General features: G+C 43.9%; 2 protein-coding genes across 2 annotated transcripts in view; both read left to right on the forward strand.

Annotated features, from left to right (window-relative positions):
- sez6l2 (seizure related 6 homolog (mouse)-like 2) overlaps positions 1-772 on the forward strand; it is a 40,210-nt gene extending 39,438 nt beyond the window's left edge. The window contains exon 19 of the mRNA XM_056287942.1: positions 743-772. Within this exon, the coding sequence (XP_056143917.1) occupies positions 743-772 (30 nt within the window). The remainder of the gene's footprint in view (positions 1-742) is intronic.
- A 2,154-nt stretch (positions 773-2,926) lies between these two features.
- Positions 2,927-19,722, forward strand: part of kctd13 (potassium channel tetramerization domain containing 13) — a 29,173-nt gene continuing 12,377 nt past the window's right edge. Inside the window, exons 1-4 of the mRNA XM_056287948.1 lie at positions 2,927-3,328; positions 5,705-5,965; positions 6,489-6,658; positions 10,655-10,744. Coding sequence (XP_056143923.1) covers positions 5,728-5,965; positions 6,489-6,658; positions 10,655-10,744 — 498 coding nt within the window. The 5' untranslated portion in view covers positions 2,927-3,328; positions 5,705-5,727. The remainder of the gene's footprint in view (positions 3,329-5,704; positions 5,966-6,488; positions 6,659-10,654; positions 10,745-19,722) is intronic.

Consider the following 19,722-nt stretch of genomic DNA (forward strand, 5'->3'; position numbering starts at 1 on the left):
TCTGGTTTCTTCCCAAAGTCCAAAGACATGTAGGTCAGCTGAATTGGCCGTACTAAATTGTCCCTAGGAATGAATGTGTGTGTGTGTGTGTGTGTGTGTGTGTGGGCCCTGTGATGGCCTGGCGGCCTGTCCAGGGTGTCTCCCTGCCTGCCACCCAATGACTGCTGGGATAGGCTGCAGCATCCCGCGACCCTGAGAGCAGGATAAGCGGTTCGGATAATGGATGGATGATAATGGATGGATGGATGTCTTATTTCGTTTTCAAGATATTGACCAATGATCTTCAAAAGGGCGTAGCTCAGCACATAAATAGACCAAAGTCAACAACCGTTGGGCGAATCATCACACAACTTGCAGGATATGTAACACATACCCTGAAAGTTAAATCAAATAGACCACTAGGGGACTACAAATACAAAAAATGGACGTGGCATAACACAAATCAGACTATAAATCAGAAGTTGTTTGTCCAATTATTATAAAACTCGCAGGATATGTTTCATAACAATGTTGAACCACGTGTGTAAACCTATTTTGAAATTGCTCAACAGGGGGCGCCACCAGTTTCAAAAACGTGCATGGACCTGGTGCAAATTTGCCGTAAATCAATGACAGTTTGTCCAAACATCACCAAACTTGATGGCTCTTTTTAACTAAGCTGTTGAAGCTTTCAGCTTGTGCTTGGACCCTGGAATTGCCACTTGCAGCTATATTGTTGATTTTATTCTCACTTTGGCCATAGGATACACGGGAGTATGAAGTTTCCATTTAGAGAACACCATCTTGAGGAGGATTCAGAACCACTGAAAGATACTTTGGGGAAGGCATCATCCTTATTCTAAGATGGCATCACTCTCCCCTTTTTTCTTTTTTGGTTGCTTTGATGTCACTTTATTTTCAAGTGATTCACTTGATGTTTGTTTGTGCCGATGTGGTGGTTTTTCATTGTGGGCTCTTGTCTACAGTCTGTGTCATTGGGACTGGTGCCTTAGAAAGGTTAAAAGGTGAATAACAAAGAAAAACTCACAGTGCTAGACGTGTGACAAGGGTAGGGAGAAAAAGATGAAGGATGGAGGATTTCTTCAATCACTTCAAATATGAGGGGGCTAAAATATTAGAGAACTTGGCAATACTTTTTTCTAATGATCAAGGGAGCAGTCATGAGCATAAATGCTGAGTTGTTTTCTTTATTTCATCCCATGCTAAAACTTTAAAGTTCATTAAAATCCAAGATTCCTTTATTTTCAGTCATTTGAAATGAAGGTCCTTTCTCTCTCTCTCTTCCTCTTGATCTTTCTCTGTATTACACACACAAATTGAATGTAAATATTTGACTTAATATTGAGGTTCATATATAAATATATATAAATAGATAAGTATATAACTTTGTTAAAAGAAACACTCAACGGTAGGGAAAGTACTCAACAAGTAAGGAGCAAAATAATCCAGTGAGTCGAGTGAATTGTGTATGAGACAGGTGATGTGCAGGACGAGGCAGTAATGGTGTGTTCTCTGCCGCGTAGCTTCTTCGCTGACAGCTGATGATGCTTACGACAGGAAACAGTCTTGTACTGTCTCTCAGAGAATTGGCTTGACTCACTGGATTATTTTGCTCCTTATTTGTTGAGCGCCTCCCCTACCGTCGAGTGTTGCTTTTAACAAAGTTTTATATATATATATATATATATATATATATATATATATATAGACATAAACACACTTATACATGGTGGGGGGAGGGGGTATATTTTCATTATATATAATGAAATCCAGTGCCATAATATAATGTTAAATAATTTAATGTCCTTAAGTGTTTCATCTGTTGATCCCATAGTGTTGTGTTTACTTCATGAAGATTACAAAGCCAGCATTTGAGTTTATTCTTTGCTGTTTCTGGCATGTATTTTCACCTGACGTCACATGACATGTAATGAAAGGTGACGACGCGATGTCGTTATTCTTATAGCATGCTCTGATTGTACATTTTATTGCCGCTGCTCAAGCTTGCCATTGTCATTACATTTAATGACCGTTATCATTGTTATCAGGTTGGATGTTGTATGCATTGCGTTGATAGAAAATGACAAACATTGCTGCTTGCTGTAAAGGATTATGTCTTTATTTACGGCTGGGTTTTTTTTACACAGTGAATTTAGTCTTGTTCACTGTGCCAAATGAAGGATCCTGGAAAAAGTTGCTTTGTAGATTTTATTCTTATCTTGTCATTAGTAGTGTTTATTTGCTTTATAAATATAAATACACCCGTTTGAAGGCAGTAAATCATTTGCTGAACTTAAAATAAAGTCTTTGTTGAATGGTGTAAGACTTATTAGAATGGTTGTGTTTATTTTCTTTTTGTTGATTGGTTTTTTTTGGGGGGGGGTTATATTTGTCCGCAAGTGTCACACGGTATGCATTGGTTATATTAAACCCACTTAGAATAAATGAATGCAAGTAGACAGCAGAAAGAATAGTGCCACGGTATCCCCACCTGTTGTCTACATTACGTCCACGATGATGCCTTTAGAGACAGAACACGTTTGAAACTAGGAAGCCACAGCCCCTCCTATTCTGTCATCAAATCATAACAGTAATTATCACAATCATAATAATAAATCAAACTTATATAGCGCTTTTCCAACACTCAAAGTGGCTTTACCAGAAACGGGCTGAAACAAGACAACAGATAAACACAACACAGACATACAGACATACAGGCAAAGGCAAGTACTTGGACTTTGACTTTAATTAAGTATTTGCTGAAAAGTAGCAATTAACGTCAGACGATAATAACAAAAAACATAAACCTCCACCAACCCTCCTTGCATACTGTCAATACCCCAGTCAGCCACAACAGTAGGTGGCGGTACCTGCTCTGCTAAACTGAAACCAACGAACAGGAAGTACGAGGAAGAACCTGCGGCGGAAGAATAACAGAGCTTCTGTCCAGCGGGCTCCGTTCAAAGCGCTCGGTTTGTTCGTGTTTGGGCGTTAAGTTTCGGATTCGGTGGCGATCGTGGATTTGGAGCACTCGGAATTAGCCGTCTTGGCCGGTACCGCAGCTGCTAGCTCGGCTTGGAGGGAGAAGTGCGGAAGTGCAGCGCGGTGCTGGCTGGCCGTACGGCTGGCCGCTGCTAGCAGCCTCCGCTCGGCTAGCTGAAGCAGGGTTCTGGTCGACGTGACTTGCCAAATGCCTGCCACGTTTTAACCGAAACCCTGGTTCCCCTTTGCACTCAATTGGCTGGTTCATTAACGCTGGCCGGCTTAAGTACGACTCCCTGCTAGCTAACGTTCACTTAAACTCTTACGCCCTTGGATGTTTGGTGCGGTAAGTTCAATTTTGTTGTGTTTAACCTACCTAGCTTAGAGTATTAGTAGATAGACAGTTGGTCAGTGATGTGAGCTGGAGACCAACACTATACGGCGGGTAACCGTTAACTGTCAAGCCGCGCCGCATCCGTCGATGCGCATGTGGAGGCTGGGAGAGCGGGGTCCACCTCGGCGGCTGACCGAGACCGAAGACGACGCACACCACGGGGACTCGAGACGAAGCATTTCAGCATCCGGTTCCAGTCCACCGGCGAGGGGGGTTGCCTTCGGGATTGTCCGTCCAGCTTTAGACCAGACTGGAAGACGTTGAGCTGTCGCTTCTCATTCACTCAACTTGAAATTCTGTGCGTTTTATCGCCTATCGGGTCAAATGCACAAATGAGGAAGTGCATCATTATATTAATTGGAACATCTATTCAGACACTGCCGGTTACCAAATTGAATCAAGGTGGCGCAGACATGAGCATCATTACTTATTTAGACAATGATTAAAATGTACAGGGTAAATGAACTTGCTCGACTAAGTTAACCACAATCCAACCACACAAAAAAATCGGCATTGTATTATAAGGTGGCTATGCTGACAAGAACAAATAACAAGCCTAAAGATTCATTGCAATAACTAGCTAACACAAATAAAAAACCTCAGGACATTTATGTAAGGTACAACTGCCTATCTGTTAGCAATTACGATATAGCTGGCTGTGAGGGAGTTCAAATTTCTTTTCAAGAAATCCATCCATCCATTATCTTAACCGCTGATCCTGCTCTCAGGGTCGCGGGGATGCTGGAGCCTATTCCAGCAGTCATTGGGTGGCAGGCAGGGAGACAACCTGGACAGGCTGCCAGGCCATCACACACATACACACACACACACACACACACACACACACACACACACACACACACACACACACACATTCCTAGGGACAACTTAGGACGACCAATTCACCTGACCTACATGTCTTTGGACTGTGGGAGGAAACCGGAGCCCCCGGAGGAAACCCACACAGACACGGGGAGAACATGCAAACGCCACACAGAGGACGACCCACCAAGTTTGGACTACCCCGGGGCTTGAACCCAGGTCCTTTTTGCTGTGAGGCGACCGCGTTAACAACTGCGCCACCGTGCCGCCTTCAAGAAATCTTGAGGGGGTAAAAATAGAAAGCACACAGAAACCAATTTGAAATTCTTGACTGTGATGATAAAGTGACAAACATTTTCAGGCAGTTTAGGGTAAATCAAAGAGAGCATCTCAACTATCTTTGTGACACCAGTATCAAGAAGGCTGTGTGTCACGCCTTTATCAGACCTGGCTCAAGCTTACCATAAGTTGTGACCTTTTGAATAAAGGCTTATTGATTCTAAAAGTTTCCTCTTGGCTTTTGCAAGGAATTCTTTGCACAGTTATCAGTTTGCTCTTAGCGGTAGCAAATTGATTTGTCCTCCGTGACAACAGCATGAAACTGTCAATCTGCTATCATACTGTTCATATGTTTCTGGGCTTTTAGCAAAACAGTGAGTGGCCTATGGTCATGGGCCCTAATGTATGGATGTCCTAGACAATTTTGCACACTAGAATTTGTAAGCTCATGCGTGAAGACAGTGCCGCAGAATTAGTGACCACCCTTGGTGGGGATTTCTTTGCTTTGCTGCTCCTGGTGGGGACCCCCATATGTATCTTTTAACAGAACACCGTCTGTTCCTCGCTGGAATTAATTTCAGTTAACTTGTTTTGAGGGTTTTTCCATCCATCCATTATCCAAACCACATATCCTGCTCTCAGGGTCGCAGGGATGCTGGAGCCTATCCCAGCAGTCATTGGGCGGCAGGCGGGGAGACAGTTCCTTATTTTGCGAAGATTTTTTTCTTTGATTTTTGATTATTAAAAGCTTGAAAAGATAAACTATGGTGTAACAATGGAGCATTTAATGAATCAACAACAAATTTTGCTCATCAAAACGACTTATTTGGCATAAATGCTGTACCTGACACATAAAGTGGATCCGGAAAGTAGAATGGGAGAAATACCCCAAATATAGGTGTGCCAAGCTTGTAGCTTCATACCCAAGAAGACTTGAGGCTGTAATCGCTGCCAAGGGGGCCTCAACCAAGTACTGAGTAAATGGTGTGAATACTTATGTACATGCAATATTTCAGTTTTTTATTTTTAGTAAATTTGCAAATATTTCTACAAAACCTTTTTCACTTTGTCATTATGGGGTATTGTGTGTAGATTGATGAGAAAAAAAAGGAATTTAATCCATTTTGGAATAAGGCTGTAACATAACAAAATGTGGGGAAAGTGAAGGGGTGTGAATACTTTCCGGATGCACTGTATATAGCCTAACCACACATTTGTATCTTGCAGTCAAAAAGAGACTCCCAAGCCCCATGTCTGCTGAGGCTTCAACTGGCAGTATGACTGCTGTCGCTGCCCCTGTCCCCGTTTCCCAGTCTGCCGGCCAAAACATGGAGGAGTGCAGTAGTCGTGGGCTGCTGGGGAGCAAATATGTCAAACTGAATGTCGGTGGGTCGTTGCATTACACAACCGTCCAGACGTTAAGCAAAGAGGATAGTTTGCTCAGGAATCTGTGCAATGGAGGAGCTGAGGTTACAATAGACTCAGAAGGTAAGTGTATGCATTTTGCATTCTTTTGCATGCTGATTAGTAATTAACTGTTCTTGTTGAAGTTCTGTCCATACCTTTATTACCGAACTAAACTTTGGTTACCTTTTGTGAATTTAAATGTTATCAGGCTGAGAGCAATGTGTATTCTAACACATCTAATTGTGGTGGTGTTATGGTGGTCTTAACAGAAAATGGAAATGGGCATATTGCCAATGATTAATTTTAACTATATTTTTGTTATTATTTCAGTGTAATTAACACAAGCAGAATTACATTAGCAGGGAAGGGGGATCTTCCATACAGTTTTTCTAGAAAATGTTTCCACTTGTAGTCTGACAAGGGATATATAGAATTAAATTTCTCTAGCACAAATGAAACCCCTCTCAAAACACTGAATTACCAAAGTATACCAAAATTATGTTAGCTGTGGACTTATTTGTAGTCAGTAGAACTGAACATAAAGGGTGACAAAGTAGTGAAGAATGCACATTTCCTAACAAATTTAATTTTCTCCCCTTCTTAGGCTGGGTAGTGTTGGATAGAAGTGGCCGCCATTTTGGACTGGTGTTAAACTTCCTGCGTGATGGCTTTGTACCACTTCCTGAGGACTACAGAGAACTTGATGAAGTTTTGAAAGAGGCTCAGTACTACAGGGTCCAAGGACTCATCCAGCACTGCCTCACGGCCATGCAGGTAAGAGGGTGAAACACTAATGTACCTTTTAAGAATAAGAATGCTAAAGCTGTGTGACCACCTGAAGGGAATAAAAGATGCCCCCCCTATGGAAACTTCCCACTTTTGGCATTCTCTACCCACTGTAGAGACACCTGACCTTTTTTTAATAACCAGTGCTGTCAGAGCTTCACATTTTTACAAAATTAAAACCATTCAAACTTTTGTTGAAGGACACAGCTCATCGATGTTTATTCTGGTTCCAAGAGAGTTCAGACTAGAGAGGAAGTGAAAGCGAGCTGGCCTACTTTGTCGGAGCAGAGACGACAAATGAGCAAAAAGAAACGAAAAAGAAACGGTTAATAGTGTTAGTAACAGAACACCTGTTAATTTGACTTGACAGCTACAAATGATCATAATATAAATCAGGAATCACAAACATTTATTTTTCATTTCATTCCATGCACCTGTGCACATAAAATGAAATGAAATATAATTTCCCCCAGCCCACAGCAGCGCAACACAAAGACAAAAACACATCCAAATTACAAAAACACATATATCCAACAATCCAAAAATTAAGAAAAATTTTCACTGTCCAAGAGAGTGAACGCCAGGATGACTGTCGGAACTGTCTGTCTTTATGGGCTAGCAGTTAGTTTAGCTTGCCCCACCTCCGCGTCCTGTCAGACCGCCCTCGGTGTTTCCACCTCAGGCGCAGCTCCAGGCAGGGCTGTAGTCCCTGGGCCCACCAGACGCAGCAGACCAGGCTCCCCCAGCTGATCACCAGCTATTCCTGCCAGACACCTTCAACACACCTCCCCGCACTCCACACGACGACACCAAAAACACAGTCAACACTAGGTGAGGCCATCGCCAGACCGCCGTCGATGTTATTGGAACTGCCAGTCTGCATGGGCTACCAGTTTAGCTTAGCCTGCCCCGCTTCCGTGTCTTGTCAGACCGCTCTCGGTGTTTCCTCTTTGGGTGCAGCTCCAGGGAGGGCCGTGGTCCCTGGGACCACAGGATACAACAGACCAAGCTCTCCCAGCCAATCCAGCGCCAGCTCTCCCAGCCATCAAATGAAGACACAAACTTAGGTGCAGATGTGGACAAAGCCACTGCGTGGATGGTACTGGGTGAGGCCGCTGCTAACGTAAGTTTGCGCGGCCGTCTTCCCACACCGGTACTGGGTGAGCCCGCTGCAAACAGTCCGTGCAACCATCTTCCCACACTGGAAGCAGAACTAAAAATAGCAGAGAGGAAAAAAAGCAGAAATAAAGAGAAAGTAGTCATTCTCACTTTCCACTCCCTCTCCAGCACCATTTTTTGCGCTGTTATCTACCCACTCACATCCAGCACCAGTGCCATTTCCTTGAATATGGTCTCCAGTGGCCATACAGCTTTAGACTTGGCACATTTCAACTATATTTGACTGAAATTCAAAATTCTCTCATAAGGAAGAGCTGTGGTGTACACAATCTTTTTCACCAAACCCTGGTTCAGGAGCAACTCAGTGATGCTCAAAACCTTATTGACAGTAGTTGTAGAAGGATGATTTGCTAATTTTAGAAATTTACTGGTCCATGGATTGGAGCCAGCAAGTCTCTAGTACCAAATCTACTTGTCTGGCCTTTGCAATGGCGCCACCCTGAAAAGTGAAGCAGTGCTCTCATTGGTAAATCTCAAAGTGAAAAGGTTGTTATAAACTCTCAGATACAGTTGTGTTGTTTGATATGAAGGGAGTCATTAGCCTAGTTTCTGGAAAAGATAATTGATGATTGATTCGACATGTGATTTCACTGGCTAAACATAATCATTAACACATAGAAATCAATTTGAGTAAACACAATTTTAGTGTTGCTTAAGAGCGTAACAAAAGTGAACTCTACATGGGAAGGTTGCGGGGATGGTGGTGGTAATGTTTACTCTTGTACAAAACCCGAGATTTATAAAATGACTGGTGGGAAGGTGATAGTGGAAGACAAGCTTTTGAACTTTTTTGATGTTAAAATGGGGATACTAAGCCATGATCAGTTTGTTTTGCTCGCTTCAAATGACTTCCCATCTGGAGTGGATTGAAGAATCCAAGAGGCTTCTATTTGAAGACTGCAAAAAATATATAACGCTGTGTTTCACAAAAGATCCTCAGAAGGACATTAACAACATCAAGGCATGTTTGAAAGTGCTTGATGAGTGCGGAGAAATAAATCCTAGGTTGGTTTCGCACTACTTGGATGACCTTTCACCTGTTGGGTTTGGCAGCATGGACGCCTCGACCCTGCTTAGCAGAGTGGAGCAGTTGAACTGAGAAGTTTCTAGCTTGAGGAGGGCCTGGAAGCACAGGCAAGTTTGAGTGAGAACCTGGGGGTGGGTACCACGGCTATGGATTGCTGGATGTCAGCCATCGAGACGTCCCGTGGCCCCCCTGGCTTGGACTGGTGCCTGTCAGGAAGGAGAGGTGCAGGAGCTGGGCTCTGCTCGCCAGGAGGAGATATTGGATCAAGCGACAATGAGCACACAGCCCTGAACACAATCGTAGACCCCACAGTGGAGCATTGTTGTGAAAGAATGTTCTACATGCTGAGTATCAGCTGCTGTCCTCTGAGAGGAGGTTCGGAGTCCCTTGTTGCAGATTAGATTAAAAATTCATTTATCCCTGTGTCAATAAAACTTGTAAATAGCGGCAGATAAGAAAAGGACGAGGCCAGGATGGACACTTTTTTGTGCGCTTTTTTATTGATGTGTTCATGTTTTCTGTTTGACTATAGGTACTTGTAGGAACCTTGCTGTATGTTTTTATTTACTAACACCTTTGTATGTTTTGTATGTGGAATGTTTGCTTTCTACGGCTGCAGTATGGGTGAAAGCCCTAGCCAAATTTTCCACTTTGAGGGACAATAAATTTGGGCGGCACGATGGCGCAGTGGTTAGCCCTGTCGCCTCACAGCAAGAAGGTTCTGGGTTCAAACCCCGGGGTAGTCCAACCTTGGGGGTCATCCCAGGTCATCCTCTGTGTGGAGTTTGCATGTTCTCTCCGTGTCTGCAGTGGGTTTTCTCCAGGTGCTCTGGTTTCCCCCACCATCAAAAAGACATGCATGTTAGGGTTAATACTCCTGTCTGTGCCCCTGACCGAGGCATGACAAGACCAACTGGAGTTGGTCCCCCGGGTGCTGCACAGCAGCTGCCCACTGCTCCTAGCTACACAGCTGGGATGGATTAAATGCTGAGTGTAATTTCCCCACGGGGATTAATAAAGTATATCAAAAAAAGTTAAAGTTAATCTTGAAGAAAGACGGCTACTAAAGCTGGGACCCCAAAATGCAGCCATACATCCAAAACTCCGCGCTATGATGCTCATATGAAACAAGAGCAGAAGAAAATGGGGATTATTGGTACCAGCACAGAGTAACATTCAAGTGATTAAAACTAAGCTGATGAGTGTGTTTGCTACTGGATTTTCCCCTAATCTTGATGCTGACATGCTACATAAAGTATCTGACTGAGAAATTGGGTAATAAATCATCAGTGATATGTCGGAAGATACTCTCACCCAATCATCTTGCCATCACAATTTGGCCCTTGTCAAAGTTACTCAGATCCTTACGCTTGCCCATTTTTCCCATTTCCAACACATCAACTTCAAAAACGGACCCTAGACAGGTGCCACTGTAACGAGATGATCAATGTTCTTCATTTACCTGTCAGTGGTTTTAATGTTTTGGCTGATCGATGTAGTATGTGTAGGTTATCTGATTCTGCAAATGATATTATTTCAGCCTTAACCAGCCCTGGACTGACTTCCATCAGGTTCTCATCTAGAATGTGGAACCATTGGCGTTCCAGACTTCTCCTCCTTCTTCTTCTTTTTCTTCTTCCATTATTATCATTATTGTACGATGGATCACCCATGAGCTGTGTCCTTAATAAAGTCTGAATTAATTTAATTGATAAATGTTGCACGTTCTACCTCAGTCATATATGAATTGTTAATGTGACGTCTCCATTTGCATTCAGAAACAAAAGGATGTGTATGAAAGTGTGTGCCGTATTCCCATGATTACTTCAGCCAAAGAAGAACAGAGGATGATTGCCACCTGTAGGAAGGTAAGTTATAGGAGGAGTAAGAGTCATCATCATGTTGCCCAGAATTTTAGAATTTTGCAAGCAGATTTGTTTTGCTCCATTTCTTTTGTAAAATTGACAGCAACATGCAACTTTTTTCAAGGTTTATTTGCAATAACGGTGTGGGGAACCTAAATATTGCCAGTGAAAGGACACGGCTTCAGTTGTTAATTGAGGAGGAAGACGATAGACTTGGACTACCTGTCAGTTCCATAAAGGACTTGTATGATTTTCTAGAGAGAGTTTGTGGGAAATGGTCGATACCGCCAGCCCCATTAATATTTTGGGAGAACGGGTTTCTATGAGAAATTTCCCACAATTCTGTGGTTTTGGGTAGTTCCATCAGAGTGCCCTTGTTGTGGCAACATATACCTTGAGCATGGCACTGATGGTGCCAAAGTTGAGGGTGCCATCCCCACTGGGTCCACCGATACAGTACTGGTTATTGCTTTTCGTCCATCCAATGTAGAGTTATTATACTTTATTAGAAGACTACTGGACAAAAATATTTGAAACTCTGCAGGATGCTTACAACCTTATCATTGATCCTAACCCTCGTACAGCAATATTTGTCATTCCACCCGAAGTAAACGTTCCCTTACCATTGCAAAAGGTCCTGGCTTTCCCAACTTGATTGGCCCATCGTCTCGCCCTTTTAAACCTGTTTCACCTTCCACTCATGGCAGATGGATTAAAGGTTCTATCATGTATCAAACTTGAAAAAAACAGATTCTCCCTAAAAGGCGTCCTGAGATCCTTTGATAAAACATGGAGACCCTTCTTGGACAATATAAATAATTTGACAGTTCTTCCTAACCTGAGGATAGCTGAGCTCCCTCCCCGTTTACCTCTCCCCTTCCCCCATCACCTCCTTTCTTAATTTCTTTTAAAATTCTATTTTCTATTTCAATTATTTACTTATTTTACATGTATGTACACTCACTGGCCACTTTATTAGGTACACCTTGCTAGTACCGGGTTGGACCCCCTTTTGCCTTCAGAACTGCCTTAATCCTTCGTGGCATAGATTCAACATGGTACTGGAAACATTCCTCAGAGAGTTTGGTCCATATTGACATGATAGCATCACGCAGTTGCTGCAGATTTGTCGGCTGCACATCCATGATGCGAATCTCCCGGTCCACCACATCCCAAAGGTGCTCTATTGGATTGAGATCTGGTGACTGTGGAGGCCATTTGAGTACAGTGAACTCATTGTCATGTTCAAGAAACCAGTCTGAGATGATTCGAGCTTTATGACATGGTGCGTTATCCTGCTGGAAGTAGCCATCAGAAGATGGGAACACTGTGGTCATAAAGGGATGGACATGGTCAGCAACAATACTCAGGTAGGCTGTGGCGTTGACACGATGCTCAGTTGGTACTAAGGGGCCCAAAGTGTGCCAAGAAAATATCCCCCACACCATTACACCACCACCACCAGCCTGAACCGTTGATACAAGGCAGGATGGATCCATGCTTTCATGTTGTTGACGCCAAATTCTGACCCTACCATCCGAATGTCGCAGCAGAAATCGAGACTCATCAGACCAGGCAACGTTTTTCCAATCTTCTATTGTCCAATTTTGGTGAGCCTGTGCGAATTGTAGCCTCAGTTTCCTGTTCTTAGCTGACAGGAGTGGCACCCGTTGTGGTCTTCTACTGCTGTAGCCCATCTGCCTCAAGGTTCGACGTTTCGCGCGTCCAGAGATGCTCTTCTGCATACCTCGGTTGTAATGAGTGGTTATTTGAGTTACTGTTGCCCTTCTATCAGCTCGAACCAGTCTGGCCATTCTCCTCTGACCTCTGGCATCAACAAGGCATTTTCGCCCACAGAACTGCCGCTCACTGGATATTTTCTCTTTTTGGGACCATTCTCTGTAAACCCTAGAGATGGTTGTGTGTGAAAATCCCAGTAGATCAGCAGTTTCTGAAATACTCAGACCAGCCCGTCTGGCACCAACAACCATGCCACGTTCAAAGTCACTTAAATCACCTTTCTTCCCCATTCTGATGCTCGGTTTGAACTGCAGCAGATCGTCTTGACCATGTCTACATGCCTAAATGCATTGAGTTGCTGCCATGTGATTGGCTGATTAGAAATTTGCGTTAACGAGCAGTTGGACGGGTGTGCCAAATAAAGTGGCCAGTGAGTGTATATTTGTATGTATATCTACTACTACTACTTTCGGCTGCTCCCGTTAGGGGTCGCCACAACAAATCATCCGTTTCCATTTCTTTCTGTCCTCTGCATCTTCCTCTGTCACACCAGCCACCTGTATGTCCTCCCTCACCGCATCCATAAACCTCCTTTTTGGCCTTCCTCTTTTCCTCTTCCCTGCCAGCTCCATATTCAGCATCCTTCTCCCAATATATCCAGCATCTCTCCTCCACACATGTCCAAACTATCTCAGTCTTGTCTCTCTTGCTTGTCCCAAACCGTCCAACTTGAGCGGTCCCTCTAATAAAGGGGTCTCCAACTGTTTTCCTCTGAGAGCTACTTTTACAAAATGAAAATGGCCGAGAGCTACTCGTGTTTTGTAACATTTATTCTCATAGCTTATTTCAACCCAAACAAACTGAATAAGCTTGTTTTGCCTGAACATTCACAAAATGTTGGTTTCCACAACTCACATTTTGTATTAAAACATCACAAAAAGTATATTCACCTGCATGTGCGTTTTGTATTTCTGCATGCATTTCTTTCTAGTCTATGGCGCACTATCAAATTAAAATATGAATGCTGTCAAAACAAAATCCAATTACAAATACACAGATATTATTACTTACTCACTTATCATTTTGTTATATCTGTCCACATGTCACTGTATCACTTCGCAAGAGTATTCGCATGTACAGTTGTATGTGTGATGTGTATTCAGTCTTGTAGTTAGTGAGATGACTGGCACTGCATGGAGTCAACAAGAGAGGCGTATGCTGGAGTGTATCCAATCAGGTTCACTCTTATGGAGTCATTTAAATGTTCATCTGTCAGTCTTGTTCTGAACTTTGATTTCATGACATTCATGTCAGAAAAGGCCGACTCACAGAGGTATGTAGACCCAAACAAAGCAGACATTTTCAGAGCTGCTTGGTGAAGATTCTTATAGTTATCTGGCTCTACTAAGCTCCAGAAATGCTGAGAATGCTGTTGAGCCTTTAACTGCACATTATTTTGAAGGTTTATTACCTCAGTTTCCATTTCTACAGGATCAACACAGAAAAGTTCAGCAATTTGTCCTGAAATCTCCCTTATGTCCACATCCATGAAGGGGTTGGCCATAAATGTCACACAGGGCTCAAGTTTCTCAAAGTCACTGAATCTGTCTGCAAACTCCTGTCCAAGCCTTGACAAGAGGTCACAATACTTGGAAACCTTTAAAACGCTGGCTGCACCTGTGTGACTTTCCAACATCTTTGAGACACAGGGGAAGTGCTGAAACCTTTTGTTTTTCACTTGCTGAATGTACAATGACAGTTTTGCACTGAACGCATTGACAGCACTGATCATATCAGATATGTTTTTATCTTTGCCTTGTAACTGTAGGTTCAGGTCATTCATTTTCTCAGTTACATCTGTCAGGAAAGCAAGATCAAGCAGCCACTCTACATCAGATAATAGGGTGGTATCCTCCCTCGTTTCCATAAATGCCTTGATTTCACCCAGCAAGGAAAGAAAGCGCTGTAGTATCTTACCCTGACTTAGCCACCTGACTTCAGTGTGGAGGAGGAGATCCCCATACTCCGCAGAGCATTCCTCCAGCAACAGCTTGAAGCTCCGGTGTTGTTTAGCCTTTGCTCGAATGGAGTTGATGATCTTAACAACAGGCGCCATCACATGGTCAAATTCCATAACTTTTGTGCATATAGCCTGTTGGTGAATGATGCAGTGATAGTTCAGAAACTTTGGAAAGTCCGGGTCCGCTTTGCAGTGCGCAAAAAATCCTGAGTGACGACCTGTCATAGCAGGGGCTCCATCAGTTGTTACAGACTCCAGCTTTTCAATAGGGATCTTTTTTCGTACAAAGTAGTCCTTCACTGCATTGTAAATATCAACTCCCCTGGTTGTGGTTTTCAGTGGAATTAAGGTCAAAAACTCTTCTTTGGTGGAAAAGTCATCAAACACCATCCGAATGAAAACAGCTAGCTGGGCTGTATCGCTGGAGTCGACAGACTCATCCTACTGAATTGAAAACCAATTGCACCTGTTTGTGTCCGATACCAGCTGTTTTACCGCATCCACGGACAGCGCAGACACTCTCCTTGCCACAGTATTAGCACCAAGTTGTACATCGGCAATAGCAGACAACATTTCTGTCTTACTTTTATGGTCCCTGAACAACGTTTCAGCCACTGCAGTCATAGCCTCCTTTACAATCCTGCCATCGGTGAAGGGCTTTTTGTGCTTCGTTAAGATGTGCGCCACTTTAAACGCAACCTCTGTTGCTGCTCTGGCCTTCTTCTTCGTTGGTCTTGTGAGCAGAGACTGTTGTCTTTGAAGCGTAGTTTTCAGCTCCTTTATCTTCTCTTTTCATACACTGCTACCTGCAGGGAAGGCCCGTGAAAAATTGCTGTGGACTTTGGTGAAATGGCGCTCCACGTTACATGTTTTACCGACTGACACGCTAGCTCCGCAGATCAGACACACACACTTGTCGTTTACATTTGTGAAACAAAACTCTGTTTCCCACTCTCCGTGAAAATAGTATGTTTTTAGCCTCTTATTGGTGTGGGCAGCTGCCACGGTCATGGTTGCTGTCCATCTCACATCACCACTGACTCATCAAGCTTGAAAGCAGCGCAACTGTTTGATTGACAGCTAATTGGCAAATAATAATTTCGTGTAAGGAGGGGCCGGACACCTGTGAATTTGATTGGATATAAATGTAAGCAGGTTTTCCAAACAAATTTGACTCAAGTTTTTAAATTTATAGTCCGCGGTGGTGTAGCGGTCTAAGCATCGGCTTTGTGTCGATGCATTTGCCCACTGAGGACTGGGGTTCGCGCCTCGGTCTCGTCAGATCCGACTATGGCCGGACTCAATGAAGCAGCAATAATTGGCAGCGCTGTCTTGGGGAGGGGGGCGGAGTGGGCTTGTGTTCGTCATATGAAAACATCTCTGGATGTGTGTGGGAAAAAGCAGTGGTTCGGCCTGGATTCGCCTTGTCACAGAAATGGCGAGGCGTCTCCTTCAAGACTGCCGGCCGGAGAGATGCAGTTGGCGAACGCATGCAGTATGGGGGTGGGTGTTGGAACTAAAATAGGGAGCGATTGGCCACTAAATTGGGCGAAAAGGGGGAAAATCAGAAATAAAAAATAAAATAAAAAAAGTTTTCAAATTTATGAAAGATTCATTAACCCTTTGGCGAGCTACTTGAAAAGGGGCTGCGAGCTACCGGTAGCTCACGAGCGACGTGTTGGAGACCCATGCTCTAATATGATCATTCCTAATCCTGTCCTTCTTCATCACTCCCATTGAAAATCTTAGCATCTTTACCTCTGCCACCTCCAGCTGCACCTCCTGTCTTTTCATCAGTGCCACTGTCTCCAAACCATATAACATAGCTGGTCTCACTACCATCTTGTAAACCTTCCCTTTAAATCTTGCTGGTACCCTTCTGTCGCAAATCACTCCTGACACTCTTCTCCACCCACTCCACCCTGCCTGCACTCTCTTCTTCACTTCTCTCCTGCACTCCCCATTACTTTGGACAGTTGACCCCAAGTATTTAAACTCATATGCCTTCGTCACCTCCACTCCTTGCATCCTCACCATTCCACTGTCCTCCCTCTCATTCACGCATAGGTATTCCGTCTTGCTCCTACTGACTTTCATTCCTCTTCTCTCCAGTGCATACCTCCACCTCTCCAGGCTCTCCTCAACCTGCACCCTCCTCTCGCTACAGATCACAATGTCATCCGCGAACATCATAGTCCACGGAGACTCCTGCCTGATCTTGTCCGTCAACCTGTCCATCACCATTGCAAACAAGAAAGGGCTCAGAGCTGATCCTTGATGTAATCCTACCTCCACCCTGAACCCATCTGTCATTCCAAACGCACACCTCACCACTGTCACACTTCCTTCATACATATCCCCCACCACTCCTACATACTTCTTTGCAACTCTCGATTTCCTCATACAATACCACACCTCCTCTCTCGGCACCCTGTCGTATGCTTTCTCTAAATCCACAGAGACACAATGTAACTCCTTCTGGCCTTCTCTATACTTCTCCATCAACATTCTCAAAGCAAACATCACATCTGTGGTGCTCTTTCATGACATGAAACCATACTGCTGCTCGCTGATCATCACCTCTCCTCTTAACCTAGCTTCGATTACTCTTTCCCATATCTTCATGCTGTGGCTGATCAACTTTATACCTCTGTAGTTGCTGCAGTTCTGCACATCGCCCTTGTTCTTGAAAATGGGTACCAGTATGCTTCTTCGCCCCTCCTCAGGCATCCTCTCACTTTCCAGGATTGTGTTAAACAATCCAGTTAAAAACTCCACCGCCATCTCTCCTAAACATCTCCATGCCTCTACAGGTATGTCATCAGGACCAACTTCCTTCCACTCTTCATCCTCTTCATAGCTGCCCTCACTTCCTCCTTGCTAATCCACTGTACTTCCTGATTCACTATCCTTACATCATCCAACCTTCTCTCTCTCTCATTTTCTTCATTCATCAGCCCCTCAAAGTATTCCTTCCACCTTCTCAGCACACTGTCATCACTTGTCAGCACATTTTCATCTCTATCCTTGACCACCCTAACTTGTTGCACATCCTTCCCAGCTCGTTCCCTCTGTCTAGCCAATTGGTACAAGTCCTTTTCTCCTTCCTTAGTTTCCAACCTGTCATACAACTCACCATACGCCTTTGCCTTTGCCACCTCTCTCTTCGCTTTACACTGCATCTCCTTGTACTCCTGTCTACTTTCTTCCTCTCTCTGACTATCCCACTTCTTCTTTGCCAACCTCTTCCTCTGTATAATTTTCTGTACTTTCTCATTCCACCACCAAGTCTCTTTGTCTTCCTTCCTCTGTCCTGATGACACACCAAGTACCTTCCTATCTGTCTCCCTCACTATTTCTGCAGTGGTTGCCCAGCCATCTGGCAACTCTTCACTACCACCCAGTGCCTGTCTTAACTCCTGCCTGAACTCTACACAAGTCTTCCTTCTTCAACTTCCACCATTTGATCCTTGGCTCTGCCTTCACTTGCTTCCTCCTTTTGGTCTCCAGAGTCATCCTACAGACCACCATCCGATGCTGCCTTGCTACGTTCTCCCCTGTCACCACGTTGCAGTCTCCAATCTTTTTCAGAGCATGCCCTCTACATAAGATACAGTCCACCTGTGTGCACTTTCCTCCACTCTTGTATGTCACCCTGTGTTCCTCCCTCTTCTTGAAATATGTATTCACCACAGCCATTTCCATCCTTTTCACAAAATCGACCACCATCTGTCCTTCCACATTTCTCTCCCTGACACCATACCTACCCGTCACCTCCTCATCACCTCTGTTCCCTTCATCAACATGTCCATTGAAGTCCGCTCCAATCACCACTCTCTCCTCCTTTGGTATCCTCTCCACCACGTCATCCAACTCACTCCAGAATTCTTCTTTTTTGTCCATCTCACACCCAACTTGCGGGGCATATGCGCTGATAACATTAAGCAATACACCTTCGATTTCCAGCTTCACACTCATCACTCTGCCTGACACTCTCTTCACCTCCAGCACACTCTGGACATACTCTTCCTTCAGAATTACCCCTACTCCATTTTTCCTACCATTCGCACCATGGTAGAAGAGTTTGAACCCACTTCCGATACTCCTGGCCTTACACCCCTTCCACCTGGTCTCTTGCACACACAGTATGCCTAACTTTCTTCTTTCCATCATGTCAGCCAGCTCTCTCCCTTTACCAGTCATAGTGCCAACATTCAAAGTTCCGACTCTCACCTCCAAAATCCTACCCTTCCTCCTCTCTCGCTGCCTCTGGACATGCCTTTCCCCCCTCTCCTTCTCCTTCGCCCAACAGTAGCATAGTTTCCACCGGCACCCTGCTGGTTAACAGCACTGGTGGCGGTCGTTAGTAACCCGGGCCTTGACCGATCTGGTATGGATCTTAATTTTGATCTACATATTTAATTTGGCAAAGATTTTACGCCGGATGCCCTTTCTGACGCAACCGGATCGGTCGAGGCCCAGGTTAGCAACGACCGCCACCGGTACTGATGCCCTTTCTTACGCCAGATGCCCTTCGTGACACAGTAAAATCCAGTGAGTCAAGTAAATTCTTTACTTGACTCACTGGATTATATCTTTTATGTCCTTTCCTCAAGTAGTTTTATCGACAGCTGCTGATTGCTTATGGCATGAAACAGGCTTGTACTGTCTCATAAAGAATTTACTTGACTCACTGGATATATATATACGTATATAAATTATATATATATATAAATTCTTCTTTTCTAGAAGGAAAATGCCAGATAGAGGGAGTCATCTACCAGGCATCGGTGACAAGAGAAGATAACTACAATGTGGACACTTACGTGGGATTAACAGAGGGTGCTTTTAAAATTAGGTTTAACGGCCATATGAGTAGCTTCAGAAATGAGCATGCGAAAAATGCAATGACCTTAAGCCGCCACATTTGGTCACTGGTAAACAAGAATATCAGTTATTCTGTCTCATGGAAAACCCTTGCAAAGAGTAGTGCATATTCAGTTAGGGGTAAAAGATGTGACCTGTGCTTGGCAGAAAAGTATTTTATTATTTGCAGACCTGATATGTCCACCTTGAATAATAGAAACGAATTGGCCACCAGTTGTAGACACTGAAAAAAAAATCCTTTGTAACTACAAGTAAAACGTCTTTATTATCCCCCCACCCCATTAGATGATACACATATGACATTTATTAGAGTTTTTTTTTTAAATTATATTTT

The sequence above is a fragment of the Lampris incognitus genome, chromosome 10, assembly GCF_029633865.1.
Source record: "Lampris incognitus isolate fLamInc1 chromosome 10, fLamInc1.hap2, whole genome shotgun sequence".
Taxonomy (NCBI): domain Eukaryota; kingdom Metazoa; phylum Chordata; class Actinopteri; order Lampriformes; family Lampridae; genus Lampris; species Lampris incognitus.